The following is a 17,369-nucleotide window of genomic DNA, read 5'->3' on the forward strand; positions in this document are numbered from 1 at the left end:
GTATTGTAAAAGCTAAGTAATAAGAGCTATTGGCCCTAGCAAACAGAAAAGTAACCTAATAAAACTTTGTAAAAAAAAAACAAAAAAAAAACTAAGTAATTGGGTATTGACTCTAGCGAATAAAAAACCAAATAAAGACATTGTTAAAACAAGTAATAAGAGCTATTGACTCTCACAAACAGAAAAGTAACCCAATAAAATCATTGTGAAAACTAAGTAATAAAGGCTATGGACTCTCACAGACAGAAAAGTGACCTAATAAATGTACAGTATTATAAAAACTAAGTAATAACAGGTATGCACACTAACAAAAAGAAAAGTAATGTAAGAAAAGCATTGTAATAACTAAGTAATAAGGACTGTTGACTCCAACAATCAGAGAAGTAGCCTAATGAAAGTATTCTAGACCACAAGATGTGTCTTTCTCACAACCAGAACATGTCAGTTTTCATGACTTATGTTGCTTTAATACCGTTTCTACTCACCTTTTATTTTCAGATGTATTGCCAATTTGCCATGCAAGATTCACTTATCGTTGTTATCATGTAATACAGAATATTGTGTTTCACCAATCCTCACTAAGAGTATTGGGAGTTATACAAAACCAATGGGAAAGAATACTTGCGAATGTGGAATACTTGGGAAGTAACTTGCTCAATATAACCCTGTTCTACGTTTCGACCAGATCACGGGCAACTATTCCATTGTTTTGAAGTGTAACACAAATCCTTGAAATTAAAGCTTGCGACAGATTTGATTGACTGCGATCTAAACGAATGGAATGAAGACTATATCGCGACGTTGCCATGTAATAAAAAGGTGCGCCAAGGCAGACGCACTGCACTGCGAGGAAGTGAGCAGGTAACAGGTAGACTTAGCTGAATGTAACAAAGAAAAAGAATTGGCAACATCATAACTCTCTCATTTGCTACCAGCATACAAATAGAATTCAGAGCGTTTCTTTCAAACACCGTTAAGTTTGTCTCACGCTTTAGACTCAAGCTGTACATTTTAGTTGTAAAATATATTCAGCACACTTATATGCTGAAAATATGCCTGGAAACGTTTCTTTGCACATCCACAGTTATATAGTTCCAACGAAAAAAAAAAATCTTGTTACGATGTCTTGTGGTGTGTGTTTACAGAAATAGTTTCGACAGTTATCATAAGGATGAAAGACTAAGCAGCAAATGTACTAACTGCTATTCCATAACATTCCATAACTCCTTGCTCTCGCTCTCTCCCTCCCTCCCTCCCTATATATAACATCAGTTGCAATCATTCAGGAGTTTTATGTTAGGTGATTCGAGGATTAACCGCTCACGAAATCCAATGCATACGCATAAATTGAGATCAAATAATGAATTATAACCAAAGCCGATTTAATTTCAAAATTATGATGTCATTCGTCTTGTGTTTGTTATACTTACTTAGTTTTACTTTCGAAACGACTCTCGTATTTTTCTTACCTTTTTTTTTTGTGAAATGCGCGCGCGTGAATGTATATATATATATATATATGTGTGTGTGTGTGTGTGTGAGAGAGAGAGAGAGAACAGAAGGGGGATTATTGCTCACACTTGATTGTCCGTGTGATATATGCACGTTTCATTCCCTTAAAACCTCCGTTCCCCCGGAAAAAAAAGCATATAAAATCTCTCAGTTGGTGAATCGGGACAAACGAGGCTCTGCGAATAAACTGCGAAATGGAGATTTAGTAGCGTGGAAAGCGATGGGGCTAAATGGTGGTCTCCGTACAGGCAAGGATGTATAAATAAATTAAGATCAGGGTGGAGAAGAGTGAGAGGCAGGGAGATTGTGCCCACCAAGTTAAGCCCCATTCGCCTTACACTCTTTAGACCGTTCTTAGCTTTTTCTCTACCTGACAGGTCGCTAGAGAGAGAGAGAAAGAAAGATGACGCCCTTTTCGTTCTCTAAAATAACTGTTTTTTTCTTTTTCTTCCTCCCAGAGCCATGATAGAATATTCTCCCTTACGGTTTGTGGATGCTACATTGCAGCCACCAGTGGGCGACAGGTGCGGCATCTGTGGACAAGTATTAAAAGCAACGACTGAGGAGTCATTAATTTTAATGTAGTGTAGTGTATGTATAGGAACACCTAGTCAGAGCTTAAAGAAAATCTTCTCAGCTGAACCTCCTGTGCCTTTTTTACTTTTTATAGTTGCTTACCGAGTGAGGCGTTGCATAGAATTACTGTTGCCCGCGAGACGAGAAATGTCTCGTCTCGGAAACGAGACAAGTCGCGAAGTACCTTGTTAAATTCGAGGAAAGACGAGAAGTTTCTCTACTCTCGTCAAAAGAAAAAAAAATACCTAAGGAAAGGCCGATATTGAAATATACGTACCAAACTATACAAGATGTAGGAAAGAAAAAGTGTATGGGAACGAAAAATCTGGTTCAGAATAAGGAAGAATTGAAAGTTACGTGAAGCCATGGAATGATTGCTAACCTCAGAAGTTGAAGAAAAACCCTTAGTAACAATAATTTGAATACAGGATGTTTTGTGCGAGGTTCTTCGTAGGCAAATGTTGGTATTTTTACCTTCGATGCAGCAAACCTATGTTGGATTCTCGATGGGAGACATATTGCACATACGAGTTGCATAAGATTCCTCTTTAAATTCCAATTGAATAATCAAAAGAAAGAAACCGTATCCGTAATGAGCATGCACTCTGTTGGATCAACTTTATTAGTTTGAAGTTGTACGGGGAAGCACTGCCAATCCGTCTTTCCCAAATGTTTCAATGCAATGCCCCCAAATTTACCATTCTTCTTTCCTCCAAAAAGTAGAGAGAAGACCAGAGTGATTGGGACAAAACCGAGATAACTTGATGTAAAATAAATTCTCCTTCACTGTTAGCAATCTCAAAAACGTAATTATATATTATGGTATAATTGGAGTTCGATTGTGCGATTTTGAATGAGAAGTTATACAGTTAGCAATCTGAAAAGCGTAATTATGGTATACATAAAGTTCAGTTACTGTTTTGAATGAAAAGATATCCCCTCGCAAAAAAGAAAGGACGCAATATGCGTCCTAAAACCTTGTCGGAAGGTATAATTGAACAATTAAAGCTCTTACTTTATAATTGGGATGACCCAGGTTCGAATCTCAATCACGTGTCTCTGTCCCACTTCCTTCTGAAAATATTGTTCCTTCTTCGACTGTTAATGTTTCCCGTATTAATTTGATAACGGCTGATCTGGTTTGTTAATAAATGAAATAAACTGAAGTTTGAAATATGTTCTCGACTGGAGAAAAACAAACTCTAGTCTGCAACACTGTAGATGGCCAACGTGAATGGAGAAAAATCTAGAGAGAAAGAAAGGAAGTTGAAGAGGCACTGGTGTACCAGGCATTGAGGAAAAAAGGGGGAAGTAAGTGTAACGTCCCGCATACCGAACTCGATGGAAGGAAAACAAAAGAAAAAACTCCTGCCTCTTTCCATTACAATCAGTATAAATCAGCCGAGACGACAGAATGGCAGCGAATGGAGGATGCTTGCTGCAGTAGCTGTGCGAAAGCACATTGTAAAAAAGAAGAAAATCTCGGATAGGGAAAAAAAACAAGACGGACGTAGGCTTTGGACAATGGAAGATACATGAACTGGCCATGTTCCAAGAGTGTCGACTCGTTCTTAAAACACAGACAACAACATATGGAAATCAAGATAAATTGTATATGTATAAACAATGAATTTTCTTAATTTTTCTACCACATTTGTTATTGTATAATGTATACAGTTTTTACTTGTCCTTTGCAGAAGTGGAACTGAACGCAGTGCAACTTAACAGAAGTGGATATGAGGATGTAAATATTTTCTGGTAAAACAGGTGCATTTACTGACTTATAAATTTAATACTTTTTGACTGAGATCTTTACCTGGTCTAGAAATAAAACCATTTGTTACAAAGATTCGTACAAGTTTCGAGGTAAGAAACAAGTTTTGAGGCAACAGACTATGGGTGCAGCGTCCGATACCCGATATTCGATAACATTGTTCCTCGGTGTTAAGAAGTTTTATTGAGCTCCTCCGTGGCTAAGCGGTTAGCGTCCGCGCCTTTGGTGTGGGAGACCCGGGTTCGATTCCCGGAGGGAGCTCATGTGGTTCGGATTCCACGTTAATCAGTAGGTCCACGTCTCATATAGCCTCGCTGCTGAAAGGGACGCTAAACTAAAATCAACAACAAGAAGTTTTATTTGTGTAAATTGGCTTCATGGTCCAGGAATCAATTGTCTTTGTCTTCTTGATATGTTTTGCTAAGCACACAGCGTGACTTCGCTAGCTCAACCAACAGCACGATGATAACTAAGATATCTCAAACTACAAGTCGACTAGTCTAGCTCGAAACCCCGGCTAGATTGAACAATCTCTTATCTTTGTAACTAGAATATATACTGGAGTAGAAAGCTAGGGCCATATTTAACGATGACACTCTAACCTGGAACTTCCGTGTTTAACAGTGTAACACATGCCCGGCTGAATGCTGAGCTGAGAGGTTGTCAAATGCGGAAGGCCTAAGAAAACGAATAAGCAGTTGAATTGGCATTCTAAGAAGTTCTGTCAGCATTTTTATTGCTAAAGAAATGTTAGCTTTACAACGGATACGTACAGCATTTCCTGTCCGTCTGGAACTTTAAGAGACGTGGTATCAATACAAAGATGAAGTATTGATCTTCCCAAATAAAAATGGTATATGCAGGGTGGCTCAAAAATAGGTATACAGTCCCGTACTGATCAATTGATGGATTTTTATATCATGTCTTATTGTTATCCATCAGGTAGACTTGGTTTCTTTTTTATTTGTTCTTAATGTCTTTTACTTATATGTTAAACTCGGAACAGCAAAAGCAAATAAACCTACAAGCTAGAATGTTATACCTTGATCAATGCATGGGTGTATACCTACTTTTGGGCCACCCTGTATATTTGATATAAGCATTATACTCGTGCTTGTTAGCTTAGATATTTTTTACTCATGCGATCAGCGCTTGGGAGCTTCTGAACTCACGCTTACTCGACCTCTGAGTGTGAGTTCGAGATCATTTGAGTTAAGGTTTAGTGAAGTGATGTTGAAATGATTATCTAAATTAGAGGTTGAGTAACCATGATGTTGGAAAATGGCCTTATTAAAATCGAGCTCTGATTTTACAATGCTAAATGAGGTTCACAATATCTCATGCTCAGAGTTGCTCTATCCCATGATACTCGCGCTTATTAACCTCAGTGAGCTCGGGCTTGCACTCGCTTATGATCACGCTAGATTATTGAGCTCGAACTCGGGAACTGAGTTCGAAAGTTTTAGACAATTCCTATGGATTAATGGCTTGATATTGAGTGTGGTTAGACCAAAGTGGACACCCCTGCTCATTAACCCTTTCTGCATGATTTTTTTTCTCTGAGCGGAAAATATAATCAGCATTGGGAATCCTCATAAGGGAACTTGAAAATTGAACTAAAACTTGAATTCTAGATTTTTCACTTAATTCCGACGAGAAATAAGTAAGTGTCATATATGACACACTTACACTCACAAAGAACATGCCAGATGACACCAAAATCTCTTATTCATACACGTCAATATCTCACACAGTAGACAAAACAGTCATTTGATGCCTTTTGATAAATCACGAAAAAGCTAAAGTGAAAAAAGGGTATGTGCCATATATGGCACGGCATGCAGTAAAGGGTTAACCACTTAACAAAATGTTTTAAGAACTGATAACCAAGCCCTTGTAGACTTTAGGGCTACTTCCTTCTTTAATTTAGATGATTGGGTACTTGGATTGTTGTGTAGCGCTTCTTTCAGCAACGAGATTGTAAGAGACGTGGACCTGCAGCTTAACGTGGATGAACCCGGGCTTCTCTCGCCAAAAGTGTGAACGCTAACCATGTAAACGCGAGAGAGCTTTTTTGTGTGAACTATATGAAATAGCTTCGAGAATTATGTAAAATTTCTATACCACGTGCTTGAAGGAAACACTCTAAGATGACGTCGTCCATCATCCCCAACGTTCGGCAAGTGACGCAGAGCAAGCTGTCAGCAACATTTCTGCATAAAAGGAGACTGGATATCAGAGAAGACACCAATCTCGCCCGGTTGATCAAACCACCAACTCTATGTAAAACGCCTGGTCATTGAGAACATCTTAACCCCTTCTCTAAGACGCATGGCTATTGAGAGATATCTTTCCTACACGCTCTAAGACTCATGGCCATTAAGCTCCATTACTTTCTCTCTAAAACGCTTGGTCATTGAGAGGCATCTAATTACAAAATTCTCTACGATGCTCGGTCATTGAGAATTCCTATTCCCCTCTCTAAAGCCACATTGCCACGTATAATGAATATTGTAGCTGTCATTAAAAAAAAAAAAAAAAAAAAAACTCTCATCCCGATCTTTTTATTTATTCTTTACGTTACAACTTCTTGAAGGCAAGAAAGGTTTCTCCACACATGCAGCACTGCACTCTAGTGGACAAACAGCGAGTCTCCTCCTTAAAAACGTGTATTTTGGCGCACTTCCCCTCCCTATCCAAAAGAATCCGTTGTTTCGGAAGCGGTGAAACTGGTTTCTCTTTTATGTCAGCGGGAGAGCGATAGCAGGTAGCAAGCAAGACGTCCCAGAAAGTTGCGCATCGTTCAACTCCTTGCAAGATGGAAAAAATGTTTTATGACCCTTTCAAGACTATGTGTACACGGTGAAATATGGTAGGGTTACAAGATCTTTTTTTTTTTTTTTTTTTTTTAATGACAGCTACAAGTTCTTCTAACGTGACAATGTGGCTTAAGACGCACGGCCATTGAAAGGCACCTATCCAGCACGCCCTAAGATGCATGGTCATTGGGCATCTTTAAACTTCACCAATAAACCTCCAAATTAGAGGAACTTGTACTTATTTGTAATATTTTGTATTTAAGAGGAAGCTTTTATAATAAAAAAAAAGTGATGGGAAAGTCCAAACTCCTGTGTACTATCTTTTAGCTCTACGCTAAAGAGACAGAAAAGTACAATATACATAAAATTTAAATTCCCAGTTTGCATATAATGATGTCCAAAAATCGTTCAATTTAGTTATCTTCCTTAATATACATGTATGTCGGTATATAAATCCATCTTTTCATTTTTTAAGTTGTTCCAACTTGTTCTTTCTATATATAGTCAATAGAAAATTTTCTCTGATTGTTAGTTTGTATTTATATGTATTTGTGTATATATATGTTAATTTAAGGCAGAAATACTGATATATTTTTCTTTTCTTTTTCTCTTTGCAGCTGAGAAACTCCCCACCGGGTTCCCCACTTTTGTCGAAGCTCCCGTAACCAAAGTCGTAGAAATCGGTACAAATGCGGTGATGTTGTGTCAAGCAGTGGGTAACCCCCCGCCGAGAATCTATTGGGTGAAGGATATGCTTCCGGTGGATATGTCCAACCCCCGTTACCAGATTTTGGAGCAAGGTATGCCTCCAGGTATGTGGGTGGTGGTGGTGGCAGGCCTAACATGTCCGAGGCTTGATGGGCTGTCTCTCTGGTTTTCAATAATGTGCACCTGTATGGTGAGTTAACGCAATTCTACACTCAACTGTTTCATTTCTCCTCCTCCACTTTCTGTTCTTTCCCCCCTTTTGGTTGTGCTCTGAAGACGACAGTGGATTGTTCTAAGTGTGACGTCACTTTGTCAGTTGCTATGGTTACACACACAGATTGATGTCTAAACTCACTGATACAACTTCGACACATTTTTTCTTCCTTTTTTCTTTCAGTAGCTGAGTGCACATGTAAATTATAGTGAAATATCTCGATTAACTTTTCTATTGGTCATACTATTAGGAGAACATGATGCGTATGTATCCATCATATTTCGGATCACATTTCTCAATAATCACACAACCAAATAATGTCAAATTTTCATAGTTTGTTTTTCCTATAGTCCTGAAATTAACCTCCAACTTGGTTGTATTAGTTCACTAGAAAAAAAAATGGTGTCGATTTCTTTAAAGAGAAAACAAACGAGGAAAACGAACAATGATTATCTTTGGTACAATGTATCATTAAAACTGTATGTACTCATATTTTCCCATGTTTACAGAATGCTATAATATACCGGGTGTTCTAAAAATGGTGCCCACGGAACTCAGAGCACTATTTTACAAGTAAAAACAAAACGAAATATATATATATATATATATATATATAATTGTATATCTTTTGGGTCCTCGTTTGGAGACGTAAATTGCACTATGTCTGAACGATGCAGATGTAGATCTATCAAATAGTTACCTCGATTTTTTTTCAGATGGCAGTTAAAGTCGATAGCCGTTGATACTAGCACATTTATTAGTGTAATAATCGATGTAACACCTTGCTGGATTCATAGAGCATTATTAATGGTTCCAAGTTAATCTGCGACGTTGCCATATAGTGAAATTCCGGACCTTAAAGGCAGAGGGGAGTAAGTCATTTTTATTAAATTTTCAGGAAAGACAGAAAACAGTGACTTACTTCTTTTTGCCTTTAAGTGCCTTCGGACTTATATCCAATTTTATTGTTGTATTTGATACAGTATACATAATAAAACTACAAGCTTTCTAAGAATAAGAGATATCAGAACACGTGTTTCAAATCTGGTAATAACTCATTTTCAGAAAAAAAAATGACTTACTCCCCTCTGCCTTTAAGGTCCGGAATTTTAACTCTCCACAGCTGTTGAAGGAGGCCCCGGAGGTTTTACCATTAAATTGTATTTTCTCTTAATTTTGGCCTGAAGAATAGCGCTCGGTTGGTGCCATTTTTAGAACACCCAGTAAATAAATAAATAAATAAATAAATAAGAAGATACATTATCTTCTCTTTTCTTGGTAACTTTTCACTTCTTTGTACTGACTGGTTAGAATTTAAAGATAAAAATTTTACTCAAAAATTGAACACCTCATTTACACAAATCAGAGGTTTTTCAATTATCAAGAACTTATGATTTGAAGAAATTATTATTACCTTTCCTTTTTATCTTTAAATTCTAACCAATCAGTAGAAAGAAATGAAAAGTTACCAGTGAAAGAAACAAGATAATGTATCTTTTCATCACCAAGGCAATATCAGACAGATCTTATTTTAATAAAGTGAAATCCGAACCACTACTCGATTATTTATTCGAAGAATGTACCCCTTATTCAGAGATTAAACTTGAGATTAGGTGCATGCTTTGAATGAGATTAAAGCGGATTTGGAAAAGTGTGTTGAAGGTAAAGTCCAAAATAACCTCTGAAAATTTGAAGTTATTTGTTTGAGTGGTCGTTGAGAATGTAACGCAAAAGGTAATCGAGTACCAATACGTTGGATGCAAGCGGACTGCTTTTCTTAAATGTTAAGATTACTTAATAATTGTTTCATGTCGAATTGATGCAATTTTCTTCTCTTTGCAAAACAGTCGTACAACAAAAAGAAAAGAACATGAACATAGCATCTAGAATTACGAAAGTAGGGTGAGATAGTATGATAGTTTTAGAAATAGGCTATGCTATAGGTTTTCCATCATGACTGTGTTGTGTTTTCTCTCTATCTCATATAGCTTTTTAAATGTCTCTAAATTTTAAATTAGCTTTATTGTCGTATTGTTACGTAAAAAAAATACGAGAATGTGCTTGAAATGACTGTAATGTGTTTACATTGGTTTAAATTTCACCATTGTGCAATTATCAAGTTTTTTTTTTAAAAAAAAAAAAAAGAATTAACAACTAATTGAAAGCTTATGACATCACCTTCGTAGGAGTTTGGGCATTCATTTGTTCATTTTTTTATTTTGGTCATATGTTGTTATTGTTTATTGCAATCATTTTGACAAAAATATGTCCGTAATTCCTAAACAGATTTTCCAAGAATGGCCTTCAATGGAGTAAAATAAACAGAATTATCCTCAACATGATTTCGTCTGTTTATTTGGAAATTGTTTTAAAAAATGATGTCTTTGACAGAATTATAAATGTGAGCATATAATAATGTTTTCACTAGCAAAGTCATTACAACGTTCAATCAAATCATCACGTTGTTAATTTCACTGTATTTATAAGTTCGCTACTTGAAGCTTATAAGTTGGACACAAGTTTGTAGAATTAATAATCCAATCAGTCAATTGAATATAGTGAATAAATCTTTTTACTCTAATTATTGAACGTAATGCACGGAGTATAAATCGTTCCGATATAATGTAATCAGATAATTTTATTAGGGCAAGCATCCATATTTACAGAGATAAAGCGTGCGACAGAAGCACAATATGATTGGTAGACTGTGATCAGGACGCTTAGTAGTAAAGACAGTTAGGGATGCTAAATTATTCGAAAATTAATGGAAGAAACTTAACATTTCAGAACAAAAGACTTGTTGGTTCCTCGAAAGTGAACACCATTAATGCTCAGTGAAAAGAAATCTTCAAGAATTTTCCGAATATCATACATGTCGTGGATAAAATATTGAGTTATGCTTTAAATTGAATTATAATTAAATTTACTGTTAACCATCCAACCAACTTGAACTCAGAATGCGCTTAATGGCTACAATACATAATCTAATACGTAAGTTTTAGGACTAAGTATATAAGTGAAAATATGCTAATTTATTTATTTATATTACGCAGCATACTGATTTACTTGCCACATAGAGGTCTCACTCAGTGTTTTAGGATCCCACTACTTGTATCAAATTATGTCGGCAAGAAAAATGTATACGATGGACGGTTTAACCTTTGAATCTGTTTATTTTCCGAAAAAAGTTGATTATTTCTAATGCGTACTATGTTCTATGCCCGCATTAGAACATAGTACAAATTATGTGATATTACTCCTGAATCACCCTATATATATATATATATATATATATATATATATATATATATATATATATATATATATATATATATATATATATATATATATATATATATATATAATCAATAGTATAGTAATATAGTAAGAGAAACGATGTTTTAACTATTAATTAAACTTAAAACACCTAAGAAGTCAAAGCCAAAACATACATACACAGGAAAACAATACGAAAATATTTCAGGTAATGAATTCCCTTCAAACAGTGTAGTTATCTTGACCTACATTTTTCATATGTCCGGAGCGGGTTGAGATATCACATTGCTGTAAACGGCATTTTCATCTGTATTGTAAACCATTTGTGCGATTGGATGTGATACTTACCTTAGCACTGTTTTCGAAATAAAACATTTTAAAGAAATTAAATATTTTAATCCCGTTTCACTTTGTTTCTACTTGGTTAACAAATGCATCGGATAATGGCCATAGTATTGGGCACTAAGGTACTTTCGATTCCGATTAACACGTCTATCTCGTTTGCATTATTTACTGTTACAGAGTTCTTCAAAATTTGGCTGTTTTCGGATGTTCGTGATAACTGTAACGTCTTTTATAACTGAATAAATACATGTCGTACTGAAAATTTTCGTTTAATATGTAGATTTCAAATATGTAATAATCTGACATAGTGTCATTTAAAATATATAACTTTATGTTGAGTTGGCAATATTATTAATCTAGTGCTACTGTAAGAGTGTCTCAAACGATGTCTGCCTGCCGATATTTGCATAGTGGAAACCAGAGGCGGGTCCAGGGGGGGGAGATCGGGGCGATCGCCCCTCCTCCTAGAAGAGGATACTTTCTTATTTTATATATAAATCAAACCCATCCGAGAGCTCTTAAAAGTAGTTCTAAGTAGCAGTATTACGATCTACCGCCCTTCCCCAAGAAGTCCGTCCTGGATCCGCCCCTGGTGGAATCTTTCAGCGTTTTCGTCTGTTTAAAAGTTAGAAAGGCGCGTCAAGATAAATGGGCCAGTATATATATATATACAGGGCGTTACAAAAATGTTCACAATGTTTTTGGGAATTGATTCCTCACATGAAAATAAGAGAAAAAGTTCATATGAAAGTGTGGTCGAAAGTGCATGCTTTCATAGTTAGAGTGCCAAAAACATGAGAAAATGATCTTTGAAAATCCATAGTTCCACTACTATAGGACCGATCATAGTCGCGTCAAGACATCACTGAGGAACTAGTATATGAACTATCTAAATATCCATCTATCAGAATCTCCGATACTTGCACAATAATTTTTAGAGAGGTTGTTTGGGAGTACTTGATCAGTTTCCACCTACCTCTCTAAAAATTAGTGTGGAGCATTCTTAAACATGGATATTTGGATAGTTCACATACCAGTTCCTCCGCGATGCCTTGACCCGACTACGATAGATCCCGTAAGTAGTGAAGCTATGAACTTTTTAAAGTTTACTTGTTTCACGTTTTCTTCACCTTGTAACTCCGAAACTATCCACTTTTGACCACAGGTCCATATTAACTTTTTTTTTCTTATTTTGTTGTGAGAATTCTATTCCGAAAATATTGTGACACTTTTTGTGTATATACAGGGTGGACAATTTATGTGGAACATCCGTGATAACGGAGAAACCAAAAGAGGGAGAGAAACGAAACTTTGCATGAAGCAACTATAAAAAGGGGGGCATCGGTTTACGTATTAAACACCACCAACCGGTGAAGTGTTGTCATCCCAGTATAAAGTTATATTTTTTGAAATAGTACTACGTCAGATTATTACATATTTCAAATCAACATGTTAAACGAAAATTTAAAATATCTAATTTATTATTCAGTGTTCCAAACTAAGGATGTTATCACAAACATCCAAAGTTTGGAAGCCTCTATCACATATATAGTACAATGGAGATGGACAAGACAATGCACATCGGAAGTACTTTAGCGTTGAATACTGTGGCCATGGTATGACTTGTTTTGAGTGGATAACAACGAAGTTACAAGGGCTTGAATATTTCAGTTTTTTCAAAAGGCTTTATTTCGAAAAAAAAAGAATGCTTAGATAAGTATCATATCTAGTTACTTGTGTGGTTTTCGATTGGCAAACAAATCGTTTTGTCGTTTACAGCACTTCGATATCTCAAACCGTTCCGGAGATATGATAAATATTGCTGAAGTTTGCAACACTGCATAAATGATGTAATTACGAGGACTTGTTGTAATTATACCCAATAAAAGTTATTCCTGTAATGCTATAAAAGAGAAGGAAAACAACAGTTTAAATATTGTCCAGAAATACGCCATTTTCAGCAGTGTTGCGTACTTCATCAATGTTTATCATATCTCCGGAACGGTTTAAGATATCAAAGTGTCATAAACGGGAAAATCATTTGTTTTCCAATTTCAAACCACACAAGCAATTAGATATGATACTTACCTAAGCATGTTTTCGAAATAAAGCATTTTGTAAAAAATCAAATTTTCAAGCTCTTGTAACTTCGTTGTTATTCATTCGAACGAAGTCATACCATGACCATATTATCCAACGCTAAGGTAATTCCGGTGTGCATTGTCTTGTCCATCTCCGTTGTGCTGTATGTGTGATAGAGGCTTCCAAACTTTGGATGTTATAACATCATTAGTTTGCAACACTGAATAATAAATGTGGTATTTTAAGTTTTCGTTTAACATGTTGATTTGTAATATGTAATAATCTGACGTAGTGAAATTTGAAAAAAAAATATAACTTTATACTGGGATGTCAACACTGTTCACTGGGTGGTGATGTTTATACATAAAACGATGTCACCCTCCTTATGATCGCTTCATGCAAAGTTTCGTTTTTCTCCCTCTTCTGGTTTCTCCGTTATCACGGATGTTCCAGATAAATTGCCCACCCGTATAATAATAAATGCTATGTACTGTATATCGTAGAAAACCTGCCTCCTTAAGCAAAAACTGAAATGACGATAGTGGTTGAAAAGAATTGCCAGGAGGTATTCCATAATTCTACGAAAGTAAAGCGTAGCATGTGACGATTCAAATGTGTGTTCTTTAGACAATTAGTGTTGTCTTACCATAGCAACCTACGATAATGATGTTACCACTTAGATAATCCTTTACACGTCTTCTCTCACTGATGTATATTCTCAAAGATACAACAAAGATACAACTTCAGCGGACAAAAATAGTAAGTAGCATCTTTTACATCAAAAACATTACTTAACGAACTAACAGCCACACTAATCAAACTAACATTAATACTAACACTGCTTGCCACAATTCCAAAATTATTTTCAAACGATCTAAAATTTTATGATTTTTTTGGTAGAGCATAGATAGTTTCAATCAAAATATAACGCAGAATCCCAAATTAGAATAATCTGAATTATTGAATGATAGTATCTTTATACAAATTTTACCTAAAGATCAAATTCTTATCAATGAATACAATAAATAATTTTTAAATTAGATATTTATGTAAGGGAGACAGCAGTTTTTTTTTCTTCTACAGCTGTACTCCGTTGCAAAATTATGTGGCTGGTTCAGAATTTTAGTATGAAAATGATTTTAAAATTTTTACCTTTTTTTGGAGAGTGGCAAGTTTAAACACTCACATAAGCCTAACGTGGCTTCTTATTCCTGCCTCTACTCATCCACAATACTAATAATACTCACACATAGTTTCTAAGTCCTTTCTTCTGTTTTTTTTTTTTCATTTTAATGTTTTCTTATACAGTAGAATTCCGATTGAACGTCATATGGTTAATCTGAAGTGGTTGAAGTACGGGTTAACATTATCGTAGAGTACAGGTGAGGATACAAGGGAAAGCTATAGGGGCTATCCCACCCCTTGACGCTCATGTATACACGGGATAAAATGGGCTTCAATTATGCTTTACACTGGATAAAGCTGCAAACTATGGTTTAGCCCCTCCCTTGATCATATCCTGGATCCGCCACTGGTAGAGTATATTCATTATTCTCGTACAGTAACAAATACATACTACTGTTAACTAAAATTAAACTTCGTGTACTGGCATGCATTATATTATACGTTTCGTGCCGGATTTTGTCAAAAGACAGGCAAAATACTGTATAAGAGAAAGAAAGAAGGGTAGAATAAAATATAGGAAAGCACATAAAGATTTTTTTTTACGAATGGCTTTGCTAGTGGGACAAGAAAAACGTGAATGAAGTCGTGAAGAATCCTTCTCATCGGTCATGATCATGGTCAAATGATTTTCCTAACAAAACCTCACAGACAAGGGATGGCGAGAATCCAGGTAAAAGCATCTGGTAGTGTGTAATTTTTGTTCAAGTCAAAAAGTTGAGTGTAAATATAAAATTGATATGCGAAAGGAGTTTGGTTTTACCAATTCTTCTTTATAGATTTACCCTTGTCTGTCCGTGTGTCCGTCTGTCCAAGAGAAAGAAATCTGAAGAACTACTCGATGGATCACCACCAATTTTGGCCAGGATGTAGATAGTGAAAAGTTTGAAATCAAAGTGGTTTATTCATAGTTCCATTGCCAAGGGCCCCAGAAGATAGACGTTAATCAATAGGTGTAATATGAAGTACTCGTCAACCCCTATCTAGACGTACTGTTATTGTGGCCCTAATATCTGAGGAAGTTGTTCAAAAAGGGCAGTAAAGGTAAGGGCGTCATTGGAGATTTAGAGAAACAAAGGTTTTAGGAATGAAATCAATATAGAAGTACCGAGTAGTTTGCAACCGCATTTAGCATATGTGAGAAGCATCCATAGAGGATAGCGCTAAGCTGAGATATTAACATAGGTGATGGGTCGAAGATTTGTTCAAAACTAGATATCTTAAAAGAAAACAAAGAAAGACGAAAGAAAACGTATGTCTAGTATAGAACCTTTCGAGAGATTGCATATCACATGCAATTTCTTTCAAGGAAACTAGAGGAACAGTGTGAAACTAAGTAAGAGATCATTCTTCACTAGTGGTTCTATTTTGACCAATTGGGAAGCTTGCCTAATTAGAAAGCACATTGTTTACATTTGTTTGCATAGGTTAGTATAGGTTCAAGTTTCTTTAAAGAATCCACTAACCAAGTCTTCGTTTGATATCTTTTGAATTGGCCAAGCTTCCTAATTAGTCAGAATAGAACCACTAGTGAAGGATGATATCTCACTAGTTTCATCCTGTTCCTCAAGTTTCCTTCAAAGAAATTGCATGTCATATGCGAGCTGTTGAAAGGTCCTATACTAGACACATTTTTTTCAGCTACCTTTGTTTTCTTTCGAGATACTTAGTTTTGAAAAAAAAAAACTTTGACCCATCACCTATCGCGATATTTCAGCTTCGCGCTATCCTCTATGGATGCTTCTCACATATACTAAATGCGGTTGCATATAAATCTTATTCCTGTATTGATTTAATTCCTAAAACCTCTCAGTTACTGTAAATCACCAATGACCGCCTTAACTTTGCTGCCCTTATTGAACAACTTCCTCAGGCTTTAGGGCCGAAATAGCAATACCTCTAGATAGGGCTTGACGAGTACTTTTTATTACAGCTATTGGTCAACGCCCACCTTCTGGGGGCCCGTGACAATGGAACTGTGGAGAAACCCCTTTGTTTGTGGTGATCTATTTACCGAAAGTGGTAGAAATGAACAATTTCCGATTTTTACTTTAATCATTATGGAACATAAACGGTAAGCGAGAAGTGGTTTTCTATATGCAAGTAAGCGTCCGAAGAACATACTTCATCTCATTCTAATCTCTCTGTGTACACATGGCACTTCTACTTGTTCATCCTCTACAAAGAACTGGCCTCGTAATGAGAGGATGTTTTAGGGGCGAATTAATCTCGTAAGCCGAGGTCAGGAGCGCATCAATTTGGACGGTGGTCCATTGGGTCTGATCTCCTTCCAAACTTCATAACTCTTATCAAATATAAATACTTGTGTTTTGTCTCCCAGAAGCGCACTGACGAGAGTCCTCCTGTTCCGGACCTACTGTCAGTCTTTCAGGTTTGGGTCGTCCTCCCAACAATTTCTGGGTGGTCGCCTGATCGAGGCATCATAGTGTGCATGTAAAATAAAGATTTTTTTTTTTTAATTTTAAAAATCAAAATATTATGCTTTGAAACGATGCCATTTATTGTAATTTAGCAATATTAAATATGTTGTTCCTTTTATAAGATATTTAGCGAAATGTAGTAGATTTTTAAAACAAAATTCTGAAATACAAAATAAATAAATAATGATCTATTGTTTCCACACAAATACAAAAGATGTTTCAGCTTAATCCATATGAAAGTGTTTTCATCAATATCGGAGTTCTACTGTATATGACATTCTCCTTTTTTTCCTTTCATTTATTTCTTTGATTTCCTTTTTTGGGGTCAAGAAACACATTTTCTTTTTCTGTGGGCTCCTTACTTTATGTTAGGCGTTCATATTAAGAAACTGAACGTATTCAGTCACACCTAACACTCGTAAATTAAAATATATGTATTG

At 35.8% G+C, this 17,369-nt stretch overlaps 1 protein-coding gene across 7 annotated transcripts in view; it reads left to right on the top strand.

Annotated features, from left to right (window-relative positions):
- Window positions 1-17,369, top strand: part of Lar (tyrosine-protein phosphatase Lar) — a 1,526,023-nt gene that overhangs the window by 1,189,043 nt on the left and 319,611 nt on the right. For 4 of the 7 annotated variants that reach the window (XM_081765888.1, XM_081765893.1, XM_081765890.1 and 1 more), the window contains one exon: window positions 7,299-7,493. In XM_081765888.1, coding sequence (XP_081622014.1) covers window positions 7,299-7,493 — 195 coding nt within the window. The remainder of the gene's footprint in view (window positions 1-7,298; window positions 7,494-17,369) is intronic. The other 3 variants (XM_081765889.1, XM_081765891.1, XM_081765894.1) reach the window with 1 other exon arrangement.

Source organism: Thermobia domestica, chromosome 7 (genome assembly GCF_964235325.1).
Source record: "Thermobia domestica chromosome 7, izTheDome1.hap1.1, whole genome shotgun sequence".
Lineage (NCBI taxonomy): Eukaryota > Metazoa > Arthropoda > Insecta > Zygentoma > Lepismatidae > Thermobia > Thermobia domestica.